The 19,372-nt window shown below is 55.7% G+C and overlaps 1 protein-coding gene across 2 annotated transcripts in view; it reads right to left on the bottom strand.

Annotated features, from left to right (window-relative positions):
* Window positions 1-3,177: 3,177 nt before the first annotated feature.
* Window positions 3,178-19,372, bottom strand: part of HM13 (histocompatibility minor 13) — a 32,726-nt gene continuing 16,531 nt past the window's right edge. The window contains exons 8-13 of one of the 2 annotated variants that reach the window (XM_077336038.1): window positions 17,765-17,848; window positions 14,128-14,164; window positions 13,865-13,967; window positions 12,447-12,532; window positions 5,287-5,495; window positions 3,178-3,347 (exon numbers count right to left, since the gene is read on the bottom strand). In XM_077336038.1, the coding sequence (XP_077192153.1) occupies window positions 5,345-5,495; window positions 12,447-12,532; window positions 13,865-13,967; window positions 14,128-14,164; window positions 17,765-17,848 (461 nt within the window). In that variant the 3' untranslated portion in view covers window positions 3,178-3,347; window positions 5,287-5,344. The remainder of the gene's footprint in view (window positions 3,348-5,286; window positions 5,496-12,446; window positions 12,533-13,864; window positions 13,968-14,127; window positions 14,165-17,764; window positions 17,849-19,372) is intronic. The other variant, XM_077336039.1, reaches the window with a different exon arrangement.

The raw sequence follows: 19,372 nt of genomic DNA, 5'->3' as shown, positions 1-19,372 counted from the left end.
CTAATCGTAGCACTTGGGGTCTAGGGACAGCTGACCATGGAGGGTCCTGACATTTACCCAAGTCTAACTGTCACTCAGAGCCAGAGGAAAGCAGCACAGTCCGGCGTGCACAAGGAGCTGTTTGGGAGACAAGAGCCCTGGTTCACTGGATGCTCTCACATGCTGGAAAGCAGCATGAAATTATAGCCTTGTAGGGTTTTTCAAGGCAGAAGCGTTCAGAGGTGGCTTTTGCCCTTGCTTACCTCTGCAGAGCAACCCTGGACTCCCTTGGGGTCTCCCATCCAAGTACTAAGCAGGACAGACCCTGCTTAGCTTCCAAGGTCTCATGAGATCGGTTCAGCCTGGATTACTTAGGTCAGGACTGGCCTATTCCAGTACAGCAAATTTCTATATTCCCCCGAACTCTTGAGTAGACGGGCCATTCAAACAAACCAGAGGAGTGGCATCATCTCTACTGGAGGCACCTAGTAGAAAATGAGCAGAGGGCATACATGTAGCCTTTAAGGACAGAGTTCAAAGCACCCCCTCGCCTTATAGGATATCCGGTTTGAGGAAGATTTCTGGAGAATTCAAGCGCCTGCTTGCCATTTTGGGAAAGGACATCCTGTTTCGGAATTTGCACCAGTGCAGTTCCCGGCAGCCTCGCGCGTGCCTTTCGAGACGGAAAACTTTCGGACAGCGGGGCTTGAAAGGCCATGAAAATGCCCTGCAGGCAGCCCGCGACTATTTCCATGCAAAACTCAGAATGGGTTCAAGAGCAGCACGGAAGCGACTCACGCTAGAGGCCACGGCCAAGGACCACGGAGGGGCCTAAACGAAGCCACGTGGAATCAGCCCTCTAGTGAGAGAAGCATCCCCCAAGAATACAGAAAAACTTTTCCTGATGTGTTTTAAGGCAGTTCTTTTACATAGTTATGGGGGATCTTGCTCCAAGGCCCAGGGCAACCCTCCGATGGAGAAGCCCTGCCCTCCAAACGGATCAGGCCTTTTTCGGGAAGCCAGTGGAAGTTAGGCAAGCTGCCTGCCCCGTTAGATACATCTTCAAATCATTCAGCGTGCTCAAAGTAGCAATGGGAAATTATTACGTGGGATATCGCCTTGTATTTCCTTCCCCCCACACATACAGTTCCCCTGCCCATCAACTACGGGGCCCCCAACAGGGTGCCCACCCACATCTTTCACCAGGGGTAGGCAAACTGTGGCCCTCCAGATGTCCATGGACTACAATTCCCAGGAGCCCCTGCCAGCAAATGCTGGCAGGGGCTCCTGGGAATTGTAGTCCATGGACATCTGGAGGGCCACAGTTTGCCTACCCCTGCCTTTCACGATGCCCACCCCAATGGGCATACCCAGGTGGAATATCTGCCCAGTAAGACTTCCGATTGACCAAAGGGGATTTGATTGGCACGACAGGTTTTTCGAAGAGTCGGTTTTAATACCCCGCTTTTCACTAAAAGGAGTCTCGAAGCAGCTCACAATCGCCTTCCCTTCCTCTCCTCGCAACAGACACCCTGCGAGGTAGGCGAGGCCGAGAGCTCTGAGAGAACAGCTCTAACAGGACAGTGACTAGCTCAAGGTCGCCGGGCTGGCTGCATGGGGAGGAGGGGGCGGGGAATCAAACCCGGCTCTCCAGGTTAGAGGCTGCCGCTCTTAATGACATGAAGCTGGTGTGTTTGAAGCTAAGCTGCGGCATCCGTCTTGCAGCTGGCTCCGCCTCCTAAAGCAGCCATTTTGCTGCTGTGCTCAAAAGGGTTGGGGGACCCCGATCTGCTGGTCCAAAATCTAGGGATCCATTCCAGCAGCAGGGGCGCTTCCCTCCGGCAGCCTGCCTGACAAGTAGCGGGAAGTTTTGACGCTCTGGAAATGGATCACGGCTAGAACACTTAGCAACAGAGAGAATATTTGCATTACTACCCTTGAGTAAAACCCAAGAAGCCCCCCCCCCCCAACCGTGGGTGGGCCCAGCTCTGCTCCTGCTGCAGCAGGGAGCATGGATTAACAGTGAGGGCCATGTGCAGCAGCATGCAGGGAGGGGCCAGGAGGAGCTCTTCTGCCCAGAGATTTTGCAGCCCTGGATTGACAGATGGGTAACAGCCCCGATTTCCAGCCAGTCCTGGCAGAGTGACCGCGCTGCCCCCCGACCCCCCTCGGGCCAGCCTAACCACCCATCGCTCCCCTCATCTCCTGCTCCCCGGCAGCCCAGGTGGCCTCTCTTGGACAGCTGGAAATCTTCAGACACAGTGGTGGCCTCTTTCGGGGTGTCTCTGGCTTTGAGAGACGGGGGTGGGGAATCCCCAGCGGAAGACCCACCCAACTCTTCCAAAGAGGTCTGCAGCTCTGTCTTGTTCCCCCACCCCACCCCTGCCGTCTCTTTCCTAAGTCTCTTCAACCTTTCGTCCTGGGGGGTGGGGGGCTCCAAGCCCTTAATTTCCTTGGCTGCCCCCCTCTTCCTCCAGAGGTTTTTCCAGCTCTGCTGTGTCCTTTTGGAGTTACGATGACCAGAAGTATTCCAAAATGTATTAGGCCAAACAGACTCCAATGCTCTGACTCAGTAGAAGGTAATTCCACCAGGCGAGGCCGTGGCTCAAAGGCCTGTCTCTGCCACGCATGCTGAAGGTGCTGGGCTGCAGTCCCGGGCGTCTCCAGGCCCAGCGATGTGGTGGGAGGCGAGAGAGACACCTCTCTGCCCAAGACGGCCTGAATCCAGGTAAAGCAGCTGCAAACCATCTCCCCGTACCTGTAAGGGGACCCCGCCCAGACAGACGGAGCCCCCTCCCGTCCTGCCCCTCATAACAGAACGGCAGGACCCTGTTTGGGAGCGAGTCCTTCGATATTTCTTTCTCTTTTTTAATATGAGAAGAAGCGAATCCACAATACAAAATTTAAAAATCATGTCCCCCCCGTCCCCCACCCCCCCGATTTTCTATAATCGCACCGAAGACAAATAAAATAAGGGAGTGGGTGTCAAAGGCATTTTTGGAGGGGTAGGGGAGAGAATCCCCCGGGCTCCCGCTCCTTCCTCTCCCCTAGAGGGGTGGGACGGGAAGAGCTTCGCGCAGGCAGATCCAGGGGCGAGGGGTGTCCCCGGGTGCCCCCTCCCCGCTTTTAAGCTCTTCAGACAGACGCACGGGTACAAATACACACGGTTGTTACACAATCTGTTTTCGCCTTTGGGGGGGGGGGGGGGGATAAAGACTTGCGATGGGGTCGGGGGGGGTGGGGAGGGGGAAGCAGACAAAGCCCAGCCCGGCTGAGATGTCCCTGGTCACTTGTCCTTTTTCTCCAGCTCCGTCTTCCCTTCTTTGGCATCCCCTGGCACCTCTTTGGGGGTGGCGTTCTCCTCGTAGCTGGAAGACGAGAAAAGAAGAGAGGGGGGTGGTGAGAAGACGTGGGGAGGGGGAACGACCTTGGAGAGCACTGGCGGCAGAAGGGAAGTCTCCCGGCTAGAAGGTCAACTCTGATGAGGAACAAAATCCACAAAAGATGGGGAAGGGGGAGGGGACTTGGCTATTCTGGCCAAGCCCCCCACCTCTGGGTGTGCTGCCCAGGGTCTTGCATTGACTGTTGCCCACTTTTAAGAAAGCATTTTAGACACACAAAACAAACGCGCAAGATGCGAAAACACAACCAAGCCAAACCATCTGATAACTCTGGATCTGGTATAGAGATAAAGTCATATAATGGTTTTGACACAACCCGATTTTTAAAAAGTGCCAGCTCGGGTGGGCAGTATACAAATCGTATCATCATAAACCAAAAAAAAATGGGGGAAAGAAAAGGAAAAGGAATGGGGGGGGGGGGGAGCTTTCCTAGAGTGGCGCTCGAGAAATTGCCAAGTGAGATTAATTCAGGGGAGAGGGGAAAAAAAGACGGTGTAAAGATAATGTGGAATCATATTCTAATTTATTTAATGGGATTTCCAGAACACAGCTCCTTGAAAAGCGGACTTCAATGGGATGCAGACCCTTATCTGAAAACTTGACAAAGGGATTGAGTAGTTTTATTAGGGGATATTATCTTTTAGAAGTGGATCTAAAGAGATCATGTAAAACACGGCCCATTTCAAGATTACGGCAGTTCTATTCTGCCCTGGATATGAACGACTCCACTTGGAAGAGGGGGGGGGGGAATAGAGGGAAATCTGACCCAGAGGAGCATGTCAAAGGGGGGGGTGGGATGTCAGCCATATACACACATTTACTGCCCTTATTTATTTACAAGCTCACGTTTCTCTCCTCTTCCGTTTCCTCCCAACAGCCACCCTGTGAGGTAGGCCAGGCTGAGTGGGTGATAGGCCAAAAGCCATCCCTTGGTAAAAGTGGGGATTTGAACTGGGCCAAGCCCTTCAACCACTCTCCCCTGCCAGGTCCATGTCACAAGGACTGAGTCTTTGCTCCGGCCAGGGATGGAGGGGGGGGGTGTGTGTGTGTCTGGCAAATTGCAGACCTCCCTCCCTCCCTCGGGGATGCCAAGGCCTCTACCCGGCCCCCAACACCAAGCGAGGCAGCGCAGGGAGGACTTTGTGCATGAACCACAGAAGCTCACAGGTTACAGCTGGAACTAGAGTTCTCCTTCTTCGGGTCTTGCTCCCAATCATCCAGTCGCAAAATACCCAAAGAGAACCAGCAGGGTGTGGTGGTTAAGAGCCCCACACCCCGATCCTGATCTGGAGAACCAGGTTTGATTCCCCAATCCTCCTCCCCATGCAGCCACAGCTGGGTGATCTTGGCTAGTCACAGTTATCTCAGAGCAGTTCTCTTAGAGCCCCCTCAGCCCCACCTACTTCACAGGGAGTTTGTGGTGGAGAAAGGAAAAAGGTCTGTAAGTTGCTTTAGGATTCCTATAGTGAAAATCAGGGTATACTATCTCTGACAAACAATGTTTCTGTTGAAATACTCTAGTTCAGGGGTAGTCAACCTGTGCTCCTCCAGATGTCCATGGACTACAATTCCCATGAGCCCCTGCCAGCGAATGCTGGCAGGGGCTCATGGGAATTGTAGTCCATGGACATCTGGAGGACCACAGGTTGACTCCCCTTGCTCTACAGGTTTCGTCCCAGCAGTCCGTTCATCTCACAGCTGGCTTTCCTGCCCGTCCATCGGAGCTCTCCAGAAATCTCTTCCCATCCTGCTGCTAAGTGCTCTATCGCAGGGCATGTTCCCCCCTTCCCATCCGTCAGCCCAGCTACCCGAGAAGATGGGCACTAAGCTCCCCTACCCTGTGACCCCCTTCCCCCAGGCAGTGGCAGCCCCCCCCTCCCGGGGGGCAGCTCCCATCCCCCCCTACCTGGGCAGAGAGACACAGAGAGACAGGCAGGCAGGCGGGGCGGGGCCGGGCCCGGGGGCTACATGGCGCTAGGCGTCTGCTGCCGGCGTCGGTGGGAACAGGGCAGCGTCTGCTGCATGGAATCAGCCAGGCTGGCCGGAGACCCGGAGACGTTAGGGAAGTGGGTGAGCCGCGGGGTGTGGGGCAAGATTTCGGCGGAAGATTCGTAGCTGCAGGAGAGACACAGACGGGGTGGGAAGACGGGAGAGGAAAAGGGGACAGAAGAGAAGGAGGCTTGAGACTGGCAGAGGCGGCCGATAGAGAGTGAGCATGTGCAGAACGCCAGAGAGATTGTGTGTGTGGTGGGGGTGGGGGTGGGTCCTCCTCCTAGCCTGCCTGTCCTTCAAGAAGCTTGCTAAGCTGCCACTGAGGTGTCCAGGAAGCCTAAGGGACATGGTAAAGGTAAAGGTATCCCCTGTGCCAGCACCGAGTCATGTCTGACCCTTGGGGTGACGCCCTCTAGCGTTTTCTCGGCAGACTCAATACGGGGTGGTTTGCCAGTGCCTTCCCCAGTCATGACCGTTTACCCCCCAGCAAGCTGGGTACTCATTTTACCAACCTTGAAGGATAGAAGGCTGAGTCAACCTTGAGCCAGCTGCTGGGATCAAACTCCCAGCCTCGTGGGCAGAGCTTTCAGACTGCATGTCTGCTGCCTTACCACTCTGCGCCACAAGAGGCTCTTAGGGATGTGGACAAAGTGTCAACTCCAGTAATGAAGCTTAGGGGCCTGATCATTTCCCATCACGCCTTGGGAGCAGTTACGCTAACTGCTGCCTAGGGGGCGTGCGCTTCGGCTCAGTTTGGCCGCTTCCCCAATCACAGAAGCCTGAGACGGCCAGCACCACGGCACGGAGAGGAGGGGTGGCGGAGGAGTGCCAGCTGGTACCTGCCAGCTGGCGCTCCGCTGCTGCCCCTCCTATCCGCGGTGCCGGCCTCCTACTCACCACTTTGGGCTTCAGTGATTGCCAAAGCGCACAACCCTACCAGTGCTGCCCCTAGAGGAGAGCTGCAGAGTCGAGAAGACCTTTGCCCCGAACCAGATTCCGCCCGGCCCCCATATGCAGTCTGAGTCCCCAATGTTCCCTGCAGGTCTTTCTCCCAGAGTTGCAAAAACACACACACACACACACAACACACACACACACGGTGCTTTCACGCATGGACTTCACTAACTGCTCCCAAGTGCTTTTCTGCATGCGTCACGTTACTTCCTTGCTTGGGTGCCCCCTACTGCGCCCTTCTCTGCATGTCTCTTGCACCCTCTAGTGGTCACTTCGGTTTTTCTTCGCTGTATCTCCGTTTTCAGATGCCCACGAATAAGCTGGTGATAAACAGTGCTTGAAAATAACCTGAGGAAACGGACCTGAAATATTCAAGTGATCCCCAGAGACAGCAGAACACGTGCAGAAAAAGGGGTGGGGGACTGACACGGAAATGAAAAAGAAATCGTATGTGTGGAAAAAACCCAAGTCGATCTTGCCATTTTGCACAGGAACAAACCAGCTGCGAGGCGCGTGTAAAGTGGGGAGAAGGTGCACGGTTGGTGGATTGGGACACAGAAACAGCAACCTGGTACTCAAGTCCTGGACACAGAGGCAGGGAGGGCTGCCTAAAGTGGCAGATCTCCAAGACTCTTTGATGGGGGAAGGGACCGACAGCCCGGGCATTTGCACCTGTGATGGGGAACCCTCCCTAGCCCACCTGGGAACCTTCAGTTTCCAGTCAAAGGAAGGAGAGCGCAGAGAACATGAACAACCAGGAACCCAGCTGACCCAGCTGTAAGCAGCCTGCAGGCCCCACCACAGGCAACGTGGCTTGGAAACCAGTAACACTCTGGGCACAAGAAGCTACTCCAGAGAAATGGCAAGTAGAGACACCTGCAGGGCACACACAACATGCAGAAGGTCCCAGGTTCAATCCCGGGCATCTCCACTTTAAGAGGAACCAGGCAGGAGATAGAATCATAACAGTTGGAAGGGACCTCTAGGGTCAACTAGTCCACCCACTGCACTATGCAGGAACTCACAACTACTTGCCCACCCACAGTGACCCCAATTTCATGCCTAAGTGATCCCCCCACCGAAAATCTCCAGAATCCAGCCTGGCCTGGATGGTTCGTGTCCAAGACACTGAATATATGGAGCAGAGATGCTATTAGCCCCAAGGTGTAGATGGAGTCCTCTGTCAGGGGCAGGGAAGCTCTGTCTTCTTGGTGCTTGGGGGGGGGGGGGAGTAGAGCTGGGGGGGGGCTTCTGAAGTTCTGGCCCCACTGGTGGACCTCTTGATGGCCCCTGGTTTATGGCCACTGTGTGAGACAGTGTTGAACTGGAGGGGACACTGGCCTGATCCAGCATGGTTTCTCTTATGCCTGGGGCAGTAATGCTTAGTATTTTTGTTAATAAGGGGGGGGGAGATAGTGGAAGGGGGGGGATCCTGAAGTTCTGTCCCTGCTGGTGGACCTCCTGCTGGCCCCTGGGTGACCCAGAGGGTTGGATTGGAGGGGCCACTGGCCTGATCCAACATGGCCTCTCTTATGTCATAGAATCATAGAATCATAGAGTTGGAAGGGGCCATAAAGGCCATCTAGTCCAACCCCCTGCTCAACGCAGGATCAGCCCAAAGCATCCTAAAGCATCCAAGAAAAGTGTGTATCCAACCTTGGCTTGAAGACTTCCAGTGAGGGGGAGCTCACCACCTCCTTAGGCAGCCTATTCCACTGCTGAACTACTCTGACTGTGAAAATCTTTCTCCTGATATCTAGCCTATATCGTTGTGCTTGTAGTATAACGTGTCCTCTCCTCTGCAGCCCTGTCCTTATGTCATGAGCAGGGGTGCTCTATCTTCTTGGTGGGGGTGGTGGTGGGGGGGGCTTCAGGCCCTGCTCACAGCCTCCGTTTGCAAGGGACTCTTTGCTCGCTCTTGCCCCCTTCAAGTGCCCTTGAGGCCGTTCCCAAGGACCGAGACTCCCGGCCCCTCTTTATTCATCCTTTTCACCACCTCCCCCTCCTCCTGCGCTCCGCTTCCACACTGCCCTCCAAGCCCAGCGGGGGACCCACCTGGGCCTCCCCTGGAAAGTGCTTGCCTGGGTGAAGGTCAGGGTGCCCGAGAGGCGTCAGGCCCGGCGTCCTTTCCCAGCACGGACTGTCAGCACCCCCAGGAAGTGGCGGGGCATCAAAGCCGTGTGGGAGGGAGGGAGGGAGGCGGGGGTGGGGGGAGGGAGGGAGGGGGCGCTGCACAACACCTGCCCGGATTCCTGGGAGGGGGAGAAGTGCTTTTATCAGGGCTCCACTTCCTGGCCCCCGCCCCCGAATACCACGGCACCTTCAAGGTGCTTGAGGGCTCACGTTCCCACCGCCCCCGCTTCCTGGAGCACGGCCCGCTCGGCAGCCAAAGCAAGCAGGCCAGCTTTCACCACCGGCTGAGGCCAGCCGCCCGCGGTTTCCACCCCACTTGACCCCTTCGCTGACTGACACTGCAGGTCCCGGCTGCCCCGAGGAAGGTCCTGCGTGCAGAAATGGGCAGGGGGCATCTACGTGGGTGCCTGCGTTTACTCTGCCCACCTCTGAGATCGTGCTTCTGGGGGGCTCAGGACTGAGAGGATGAAGAAAGCGCCGTGTCCTTGTGCCGGAAGACTAAGATGACCACAGTAACAAGACGGGAAATGCTGGGGGGGGAGGGGAAGCCCCCCTCTCTTTCCCCCCGGAAAACTTCTATGAAGGCATTGAAGAAAGCACCTTGGAGGAAAATCTCAGCCCAAGTATCTCAAACCCGCTTGAAGTCTTTACTTTGTAAGTGGCTCAGGGGGAGAGAGCCTCCATTCCGCAAACAGAAGGCCCCCGGTTCAATCCCCGGCATTGCCATGGGAAGCATGAGACCCCAAAAAGTCAGTTGTCAATTTGAGTGGACAAGACTGACCCTGAAGAACCGATGGTTGGATCCATGTCTGTGTATTCCGGGAGGAGCAATGTGCCAGTGCACGCAGAAGGTCAGAGGTTCGAGGCCCGGCGCGTGCCCTTGGAGAAGACCAGACGGAACACACAAGAACCAGACGCACCAGGGGTCCACGAAGGACCACCTGGTCTGCACAGATGGGCAGCAGCTCTCCAAGGCCCTTCACATCACCTCCTACCACCTGATCCTTGAATTGGGAGATGCCGGGGATTGAACCCGGAACCTTCTGCATGCCATGCAGGTGCTCTGCCACTGAACCACGGCGCCTCCGCTTTCAATAAGTCCCGCGACAGACTCCTGTCTCAGTAGAAGGCGGCTTCAGGTGTGCTCATGGGAGCCCTGGCCCAGCCAGCTGCACACACACACATATCCCATTGCAAGGCAAGCCCAACCCCGAGAGTCAATGTAAGAACAGAAGAGACACCATGTTGGATCAGGCCAATGGCCCTTCCAGTCCCACATTCAGTGTCACACTGGGGCCCAAGCCCAGGGGCCATCAGAAGGTCCACCAGCCGGGCCCAAACTCAAGGAGCACTCCCCCTGGGGACTCCCAAGCACCAAGAATACAGAACATCGCCTCTCCAGGCATGTTGGATCAGACCAGTGCCCCCCCCCCCCCCGTCCCACACTCTGTGTCACACAGTGGCCCAAACCTAGGAGCTATCAAGAGGTCCACCGGCTAGACCAGAGCTCCAGAAGCCCTCCCACTGTGCCTCCTCACCCAAACACCAAGAAGACAGGGCATCCCTGCCCTAGACATAAGAATGTAAGAGAAGCCATGTGGGATCAGGCCAGTGGCCCATCCAGACCAGCACTCTGTGTCACACAGGAGTCAAAACCCAGGGGCCATCAGGGGGTTCTCCAGCAGGTTCAGAACTCCAGAAGCGCCCCCCCCCCCAAGCACCAAGAATACAGAACATGCCTGCCCCAGGCATGTACCTTGTTACAAATAGCCACTCACGGTCCTATGTCCTTCCACTCTGTGTCAGAGTGGCCAAAACCCAGGGGCCATCAGGAGGTCCACCAGCAGGTTCAGAACTCCAGAAGCCCTCCCACTGCTGTCCCCCAAGCACCAAAAAGACAGAGCATCCCTGCCCCATGTAAATGCTGTGGCTAACAGCCCCTCAGGGACCTCTGCTTCGTATGTCCACCCGGTCCTTTATCACGCCTCAAGGCAGAATTCAAGAAGGGGGTCCCTGGAACCAGCTCTTCCTAGCTTCCTACCCACCCGGCCCAGAACAAAGACACAGACACAAACGGGCACAAGCCACAGAGAGGAAAAGGAGTGAGACACTGGAGCAAGACCCTTTCCCAAAGCGGTACGCCCAACAGAAGAGGAGGTGCAGATACTAAAGGGGACACTTGAACACAAGGGGGGTGTTAGTGGGGAAGACACAGTCCTGGATCAGCAGGGGCCTACAGAAACCACGGACATTTAGGACCAAGTTCTGGTGGGCTTAAGGTAACAGGGGTAGGGAGATCAAGCTAATACACTGTCACTCCACCCCTCAAGGAGCTCAGGACTACATTTTTATTTTATTCTTATTATTTATTTTGTGATTTGTGATTTCTTGACTGCCCCTCTTGGCTTAACAGGCTCGGATGGTTTCTAACATGTTTCAGTATAAAAACAACACAATAATACCTAAAAACAGTTCACGTAGTTCAGCACCTTTGTCCCACACGGTAGCCAAACAGTTCCTCTGGAGGGCCAACAACCGGGCAAAGAGGCAGAGGCCTTCCCCTGAGAAGACCATCAGAAGAGCCCTGCTGGGTCAGGCCAGGGAGGGTCCCTCCAGTGCAGCCTCCCGTCTCCCCCAGGGGCCAGCCAGTTCCTCTGCAGGGCCAGCCACACGGCAGAGAGGCCGAGGCCTTCCCCTTAGAAGACCCTCAGAAGAGCCCTGCTGGGTCAGGCCAGGGAGGGTCCCTCCAGTCCAGCCTCCCATCTCACCCAGGGGCCAGCCAGTTCCTCTGCAGGGCCAGCCACAGGGCAGGGAGGCCGAGGCCTTCCCCTGAGAAGACCCTCAGAAGAGTCCTGCTGGGTCAGGCCAGGGAGGGTCCCTCCAGTCCAGCCACCCGTCTCACCTAGGGGCCAGCCAGTTCCTCTGCTGGGCCAGCCACAGGGCAGAGAGGCCGAGGCCTTCCCCTGAGAAGACCCTCAGAAGAGCCCTGCTGGGTCAGGCCAGGGAGGGTCCCTCCAGTCCAGCCTCCCATCTCACCCAGGGGCCAGCCAGTTCCTCTGCAGAGCCAGCCACAGGGCAGAGAGGCCGAGGCCTTCACAAGAACATCAGAAGAGCCCTGCTGGGTCAGACCAGGGACCATCTAGTCCAGCCTCCTGTCCCACACAGTGGCCAACCAGTTCCTCTGGTGGGCCAGCACCAGGGCACAGAGGTCAAGACCTTCCCCTGAGGTTGTCTCTTGGCACCGGGATTCACAGGATTAGTGCCCCTGAATGTGGAGGTTCCCCTCAGCCACCATGTGTCGTAGCCATCGATTTATCCTGCATGAATCTGTCTAATCCTGCGGCCATCATTCCATCCTCTGGCAGTGACTTCTACCTCTTAATAACCCCCTGTGTAAAGCAGCATTTCCCTTGTCTCTCTCCTGAACTTGCTACCCCATCTGCTTCACTGGATGCCCTCGAGTTCCGGCATTTTGGGAGGGGGAGGAAAAATATTTCCTCTCCCCCCCCCACTCTTTCCATCCCATGCTTCATTTTATAAAGCTCTCCTCCCATGCCCTCCCCCCTCAGACATCTCTTTCCAGCATTTCCTCCTAGGGAAGCGGATCCAACCCCCTCGGCTTCTTGGCTGCCCTCCTCTGAATTTTGCCCAGCTATGGTGACCAGAACTGCCCTCGGGATCCCAAGCGAGGCTAGATCACCATAGATCTCTACAGCAGGGGTAGTCAAACTGCGGCCCTCCAGATGTCCATGGACTACAATTCCCAGGAGCCCCTGCCAGCGAACGCTGGCAGGGGCTCCTGGGAATTGTAGTCCATGGACATCTGGAAGGCCGCAGTTTGACTACCCCTGCTCTACAGGGACATCACAATATTGAGTTTTATTCTCAATCCAAGTCCAACCCGCCCCCCTCCCAATTTCAGCAACTCAGACCCTCCCCCAGCTGGACCCTCCCCCGGGCCCCTTCCTGCCGGCTGCCAGCTCTCACCTGAACATCTCGGCCACTTCTCCCTTTGCCAGGGCCACCAGGAGCGGGAAGCCGATGCAGGCTGGGACCAGGTACAGCAGAGCCGGCTGGGAGGGGGAAAAGGAAGGGGGAGTGTTAGGGGGAAGGTGGGAGCCACCAGGGGGTGGGCTCGGGGTTGGAGGGATCCGGGGGGAGGGGGACAGTCCAAAGCAGGTTGCAAGGGGAAACTAAGGAAGCTGTTGGCGACGGAGACCGCACAGGCTCTGCCTGCGACCATCTGACCCGTACCCTGAGGGTAGGCAGCTCTGAACAGGCCAGGTTTTAGAGAGGATGAGGTTTACTCAACATCAGTTGCACATAGGAACCTCAGAAGAGCCCTGCTGGTTCGGATGGGTGGCCCACTCAGCCCAGCATCCTGCCTCACAGAGAGGCCAGCCAGTTCCCTTGGAGCAGGCTTCCTCAACCAGGGTTTTGGGATGGCCCCCGGGCTGCTGGTTGGCCCCTTTCTGAGAAAGGTATGAGGAGAGGTTGGTGGAGCTTGGTCTGTTTAACCTAGAGAGGAGACGACTGAGAGGGGATCTGATAGCCATCTTCAAGTATGTAAAAGGCTGCCATGGAGAGGATGGAGCAGAGTGGTTTTCCCTTGCCCCAGAGGGACAGACCAGAACCAATGGGATGAAATTAATTCAAAGGAAATTCCATCTAAACATCCGGAAGAAGTTCCTGACAGTCAGAGCGGTTCCTCAGTGGAACAGGCTTCCTCGGGAGGTGGTGGGTTCTCCATCTTTGGAAATTTTTAAGCCGAAGCTGGAGAGCCATCTGATGGAGAGGCTGATTCTGTGAAGGCTCAAGGGGGTGGCAGGTGACAGTGGGTGAGTGAGAGGGTTGTGGGTGTCCTGCATAGTGCAGGGGGTTGGACTAGATGACCCAGGAGGTCCCTTCCAACTCTATGATTCTAAGTACTAACTGGGGCCGACCCCGCTTAGCTTCTGAGATCTGACAAGATCAGGTGAACGTGGGCCATCCAGGTCACGGCAAAAGACACACAGAGGCGGTTAGCTGCAACCCTGGACTTCCTTGCTGGTCTCCCATTCAAGGACCAGCTGGGGCCAGCCCTGTTTTGCTCCTGAGACCCAGCCAGCTCAGGGCAATGGCACACTGAACAATCAGGAGGAGCAAGGAAGGTGCTGCGTGGGCAAGGGAGCATCCAAGGGAGGCACAGGGTGGGCGGTGGGGGTTTAAAGCATCAGGTCCTCCCTACTCCCTCCCCTTCTGACCCTGTTGCCCAGACTCATGATCCCAAAGCAGCAGCTGACCAAATAAATAAAATAACGCAGTGGGGCTATGAGGCACAGTGCCAACTGTTTTTGAGGAGTGTGTGTGGGGCTGGGGGCACATGCGGGCAGGCAGGCAAGCGTGGGAACGCGCAGGCAGCTCACCTGGGCATGCTTGAAGATGTGCATGATGAAGATCGTGAGTCCCAGCCCGAAAATATAAGCCACAAAGCTGGTGTAGAAATACGTGTGAGTGTTCTTCTTCAGGCTGAGCCCGGGAAGGAAACAAAGAGCAACCAACAAAGAGCGACTATTACACAAGGCCCAGAGTCCGGCAGCAACCGCCTGGGGTGGGGGTGGGGGGGAGAAACTCATCCATAAATGCCGCATCACCCCCCCCTCCCCCCAGCTTCCCACCAGGGACTTACCTGATATCGAAACGCAAGAGGAGAGCAATGAAGATCCCTGCAAAGCCGGGGGAGGGGGAGAGAAGAAACCATTAGGACCAAAAACCTGTGTGGTGTAGCCGTCAGCGTACTTGAGACCTGGGTTCAAATCCCAGCCCTGCCACGGAAGCTTGCTGGGTGACGCTGGGCCAGTCCTATTCTTGGGGCCTAATTTACTCCACGGAGCTAGATTTGAGCCAAGCACCTCCTCAAAGACCAACTGGGTTGCCAGGGTAGAAATGTTCCAAGGCTCAATTCCAGGGAAAACCCTGCTGGTCTTTCAGTCACTAAAGGACTCAAATCTAGTGCAGGCCCACACGGCGACCAACCTGTAATTTGCTTTGCAGGGTTGTTGTGAATAGGGCTGGGCACGAACCGAACTGGCGAGTAACGTTGTCGTTAATTGTGTTTGTGGGTCGCGAACTAAAATTCGCGATGGTTCTGCTGCCATGAACTTGCACAATTCTTTTTAAGCAGTTCATGGAAAGCCTGTTTAAACCCCTCCTTTCTGCTCCCCGTGAAAGATGCAGACGTCATATGCATTCTGCTGGGCCGAAACATGCACACGGTCTCCATCATTCCTATTTAAAACGATCCATTGTGTATGCATCTTTCATTCATAGTCTGCATTTCTCACTTGAGACCCTGGGCATGTTACAACTGAAAACAAGAGCAAGAAGGGTGCAACTCCTAATACAACACGCTAATTTGGACTGCTTACAGCAGGGGTAGTCAAACTGCGGCCCTCCAGATGTCCATGGACTACAATTCCCAGAAGCCCCTGCCAGCGAACGCTGGCAAGGGCTTCTGGGAATTGTAGCCCATGGACATCTGGAGGGCCGCAGTTTGACTACCCCTGGCTTACAGCCTGTTTCCTCTACTCAGCTGCTTTTCACGCTTTCTGCAAACCCTGATTAAAGGGTCTGAGGTCCCCTTTCGATGGGGTCTATAGCATGATTATGTCACGGTAGTTTGGTTGTTCTTTAACTGTTTTAATTTTGTAAATCCGTTATTTGTACATATTTGACTGTTGTGATTCACCCCGAGACAGCAGGGACGATAGGGGCCAATTATCTGTTCCATGTAACATTTCTGGTTTAAGGGCTTGGAGGAGGAGCTGGTCTCATGGCTTAAGTGCACTTAACACCCATTCAGGGCAGCTCTCCCATCCCTGATTGCCTCCTCATCCTCCTCCTCCAACCGGCTTGCCTGTCTGCCCAGTGGCCAGGCAATCGCCTTCTGTCCCCCACCCTTGACCACCCCCTCCTCCTTCCACTTCCCTCCGAGGCTCGGAGGCTGCAGATCCCTGCTGCGTGAGACCTGCTTCTGCTAGTGAGTTCTCCAACAGCTGCCTGCAGTCTTTCCAGGTCCTGGGGGGAGGGACAGGCCATCCATAGAGTTCTTCCACCCCACCCTCTTAATCTAGCCTCCGTTGTATTCCTAAATGCAACGGGCTTGGCCCCTAGTAAATTTAATAATAAATGAACAAACAGCACGAGTTCAGCTCATGAACGAACCTCCTGGTTTGATGTGGCTTGAGGTTCAGCCGTGAGTCACATTTTTCCGGCTTGTACCCATCCCTACAGGGGCCAAAACTGGAGTATTACTGAAGTAATAATAAAAAGAATGGCGGTGGGCGGAGTTCTTCTGCAGTCCAAGGTTGGTCCTAGTTCCAAAGGGGTGCAGTGCCCTCTTGTGGTAGACAGTTGTATTGCAGCTCCTCCTGTTTGCATGCATCTCTCTGTCTCTCTCCTTTTAGGGCCCAGGGACACCTTTAAGACTAACAAAGTTTCATTCAAGGTCTGAGGGCCTGCACACAAAAGCTCATACCTTGAATGAAACTTGGTTGGTCTTCAAGGTGCCCCTGCTGGACTCTAAATTGGTTCTGCTGCTTCAGACATGGAGACCCACTTGAATCTCTCTCTCTCTCTCTCTCGTCTTAGGTTGTAATTCAACCCATAGTCTCAAGTGAGAAATGCAGACTATAAATCAGGGGTAGTCAAACTGTGGCCCTCCAGATGTCCATGGACTACAATTCCCATGAGCCCCTGGCAGGGGCTCATGGGAATTGTAGTCCATGGACATCTGGAGGGCCACAGTTTGACTACCCCTGCTATAAAGGCGGCCGTGCGCACATTCTGCCCTGGTAGAAGCCTATGACTTCTGCCAGGGACACCTTCCCCCTGAAATTTGTGTTCTGTGAACATGGATCGACGGTATTTCGGGTTGTTTGTGTGGTTCCTCCCGCCCCCACCCCCACCCCGGCCCACAAAGCAAGACTTGCAAAATGGCACTCTCTTCTGAAATGCTACTAAATACTGCTAGTAATCTAAATAACCCAGGAACAAGGGAGACAACTGAACTCTCTTCCCCACACACTAAATACTGCAGTTTCTTCTGTGCATTTTAGTGATCGCTTAATCCAGGCTTTCTCAGAATTTTGTGAAACCCCGGGGTTTCTTGACGGCCCTGGATGTGTTTCCCAAATGGGTGGGAGTTAATTAATATATATTAGAGGCAAAGCCTGTTGCACCCAGGGAAACCACCGGCACCAGGATGCACACCTGCACTGTGGCAAAAGCTCCTGGGCACATAGAGGCTGCCCCAAGAGGCAGCTCACTCCCCACCCCCATGTCCTCTTCCTGGGGGCCCCACAACCCACCCTCCAGATGGCATGCAGAGGCTGTTCCAGGATAAGGCTTGCTTCCCCCCCCCCCATGTCCTCCCCCCCCCATGTCCTCCAAGTTGAAGGAGACCAGGAGGTCAGGGCAACTTACTGGCAGCAGGGCATGCTCTGCACTGCCTCCTCTTCCACCCAGCAAACTTCTGAATCCGGCAGGAAGTTGCAAGTAGAGAGCTGACTGCCTTATTAGCCCTTCCTGGTCCTAATCAGCAGAGTGCAATTTGGACTGATTGGCCCTCATTGACAGAGTGTAATTTGAACTGACTGGCCCTCATTGGCAGAGTGCTCACTAACTTTTAGAGCCACACCCCCAGGATGGGCCAATCAGGTAGGGAGTGGGCTGTCTACTTGAGCTTTATCACGTTTAGTGGTTAATTAATTTATATGAAATAATATATTTTGTTATAGATCTGCTGATATGACCAATATAGTCCTGTCGACCTGCACCTCCCAAAATGGCCAGTGATGCAGCTGGAGGGGGTAGGAAGGAGAGGGGCCTTGGGTGGGTGTGTCCACAGCGATGCTTCCCCACCCTATTCTGCACAATGGCATCACTTCTGGGGTTTCTCTGAGCCTGAAGAATATTTCAGGGGTTTCTCAAGGGTGAAAAAGTTGAGAGAGGCTGGTTTAAGCAAATGCATCCTGCTGTATCACACACACAAATCTAGTGGCAAGGTGCCTCAAAAGAGAATTGGAAGGCAACAGCAGTGATGGGGGAATTGGCCAGAGGAGGGGGGGGTACTGCTCAGGCCAGGAAGGCTTCTGTAGAAGGGGGTCAACAGACAGAGCGGGGGGGGGGAGTCTGGAGAAAAGAACAGGTGGCAGCTGCCTCCTCTTCAAAACCTGATCCCCCCCCCTTCTGGACTCTTGTCTATTTCTGAAAGTCAGCCCCCCTCCCTGCCAGGAAGCACACCCACCCCAGTCGATCCCCCTTACCTGGAATGACGATGTCTCCCAGGCCCAGCATGGCAAAGTTATCGGCCTCCAAGCCTTTCTCCAGCAGATCTTGGGGGAAGACCACTAAGGGGGCAGGGAGAGTAAAAGGCAAAGGGGGGGGATACCGTTAAGAGACATGGCTTCTATTCACTGGGACCAAAAAAGGTTACAAGGAATTTAGCACCTTATTATCTTCTCTTTCCCTCCTAGCACATGAAACAGAGTATGACAAATCAAACACAGACCATATCTTTTTTTTAAATACCAATAGCATTTTCTACTGCCCATCTAGCCCACCATTACCCTGCCTAAGCAGCGGCTTTGGCTCTCCAGGAAGGGAAGATCTTGCCCTGCGATGTAATATCAGAAGAGCCCTGTGGGATCAGACCATCTAGTCGATCATCCTGACTCATCCAGTGGACAACCTGTTCTTTGAGGGTCAACAACAGGGCAGACTCTGAAGCCTTAACAACAGCCCTGCTGGGTCAGACCAGGGAGGGTCCCTCCAGTCCAGCCTCCCGTCTCACCCAGGGGCCAGCCAGTTCCTCTGCAGGGCCAGCCACAGGGCAGGGAGGCCGAGGCCTTCCCCTGAGAAGACCCTCAGAAGAGCCCTGCTGGGTCAGACCAGGGAGGGTCCCTCCAGTCCAGCCTCCCGGCTCACCCAGGGGCCAGCCAGTTCCTCTGCAGGGCCAGCCACAGGGCAGAGAGGCCGAGGCCTTCCCCTGAGAAGACCCTCAGAAGAGCCCTGCTGGGTCAGACCAGGGAGGGTCCCTCCAGTCCAGCCCCCCATCTCACCCAGGGGCCAGCCAGTTCCTCTGCAGGGCCAGCCACAGGGCAGAGAGGCCGAGGCCTGCCCCTGAGAAGACCCTCAGAAGAGCCCTGCTGGGTCAGACCAGGGAGGGTCCCTCCAGTCCAGCCTCCCGGCTCACCCAGGGGCAGGCCAGTTCTTCTGCAGGGCCAGCCACTGGGCAGAGAGGCCGAGGCCTTCCCCTGAGAAGACCCTCAGAAGAGCCCTGCTGGGTCAGACCAGGGAGGGTCCCTCCAGTCCAGCCCCCCATCTCACCCAGGGGCCAGCCAGTTCCTCTGCAGGGCCAGCCACAGGGCAGAGAGGCCGAGGCCTTCCCCTGAGAAGACCCTCAGAAGAGCCCTGCTGGGTCAGACCAGGGAGGGTCCCTCCAGTCCAGCCTCCCGGCTCACCCAGGGGCCAGCCAGTTCCTCTGCAGGGCCAGCCACAGGGCAGAGAGGCCGAGGCCTTCCCCTGAGAAGACCCTCAGAAGAGCCCTGCTGGGTCAGACCAGGGAGGGTCCCTCCAGTCCAGCCCCCCATCTCACCCAGGGGCGAGCCAGTTCCTCTGCAGGGCCAGCCACAGGGCAGAGAGGCCGAGGCCTTCCCCTGAGAAGACCCTCAGAAGAGCCCTGCTGGGTCAGACCAGGGAGGGTCCCTCCAGTCCAGCCTCCCGGCTCACCCAGGGGCCAGCCAGTTCCTCTGCAGGGCCAACCACAGGGCAGAGAGGCCGAGGCCTTCCCCTGAGAAGACCCTCAGAAGAGCCCTGCTGGGTCAGACCAGGGAGGGTCCCTCCAGTCCAGCCTCCCGGCTCACCCAGGGGCC

Source organism: Paroedura picta, chromosome 4 (assembly GCF_049243985.1).
Source record: "Paroedura picta isolate Pp20150507F chromosome 4, Ppicta_v3.0, whole genome shotgun sequence".
Lineage (NCBI taxonomy): Eukaryota > Metazoa > Chordata > Lepidosauria > Squamata > Gekkonidae > Paroedura > Paroedura picta.
This window is presented reverse-complemented; position numbering and strand designations above follow the sequence as displayed.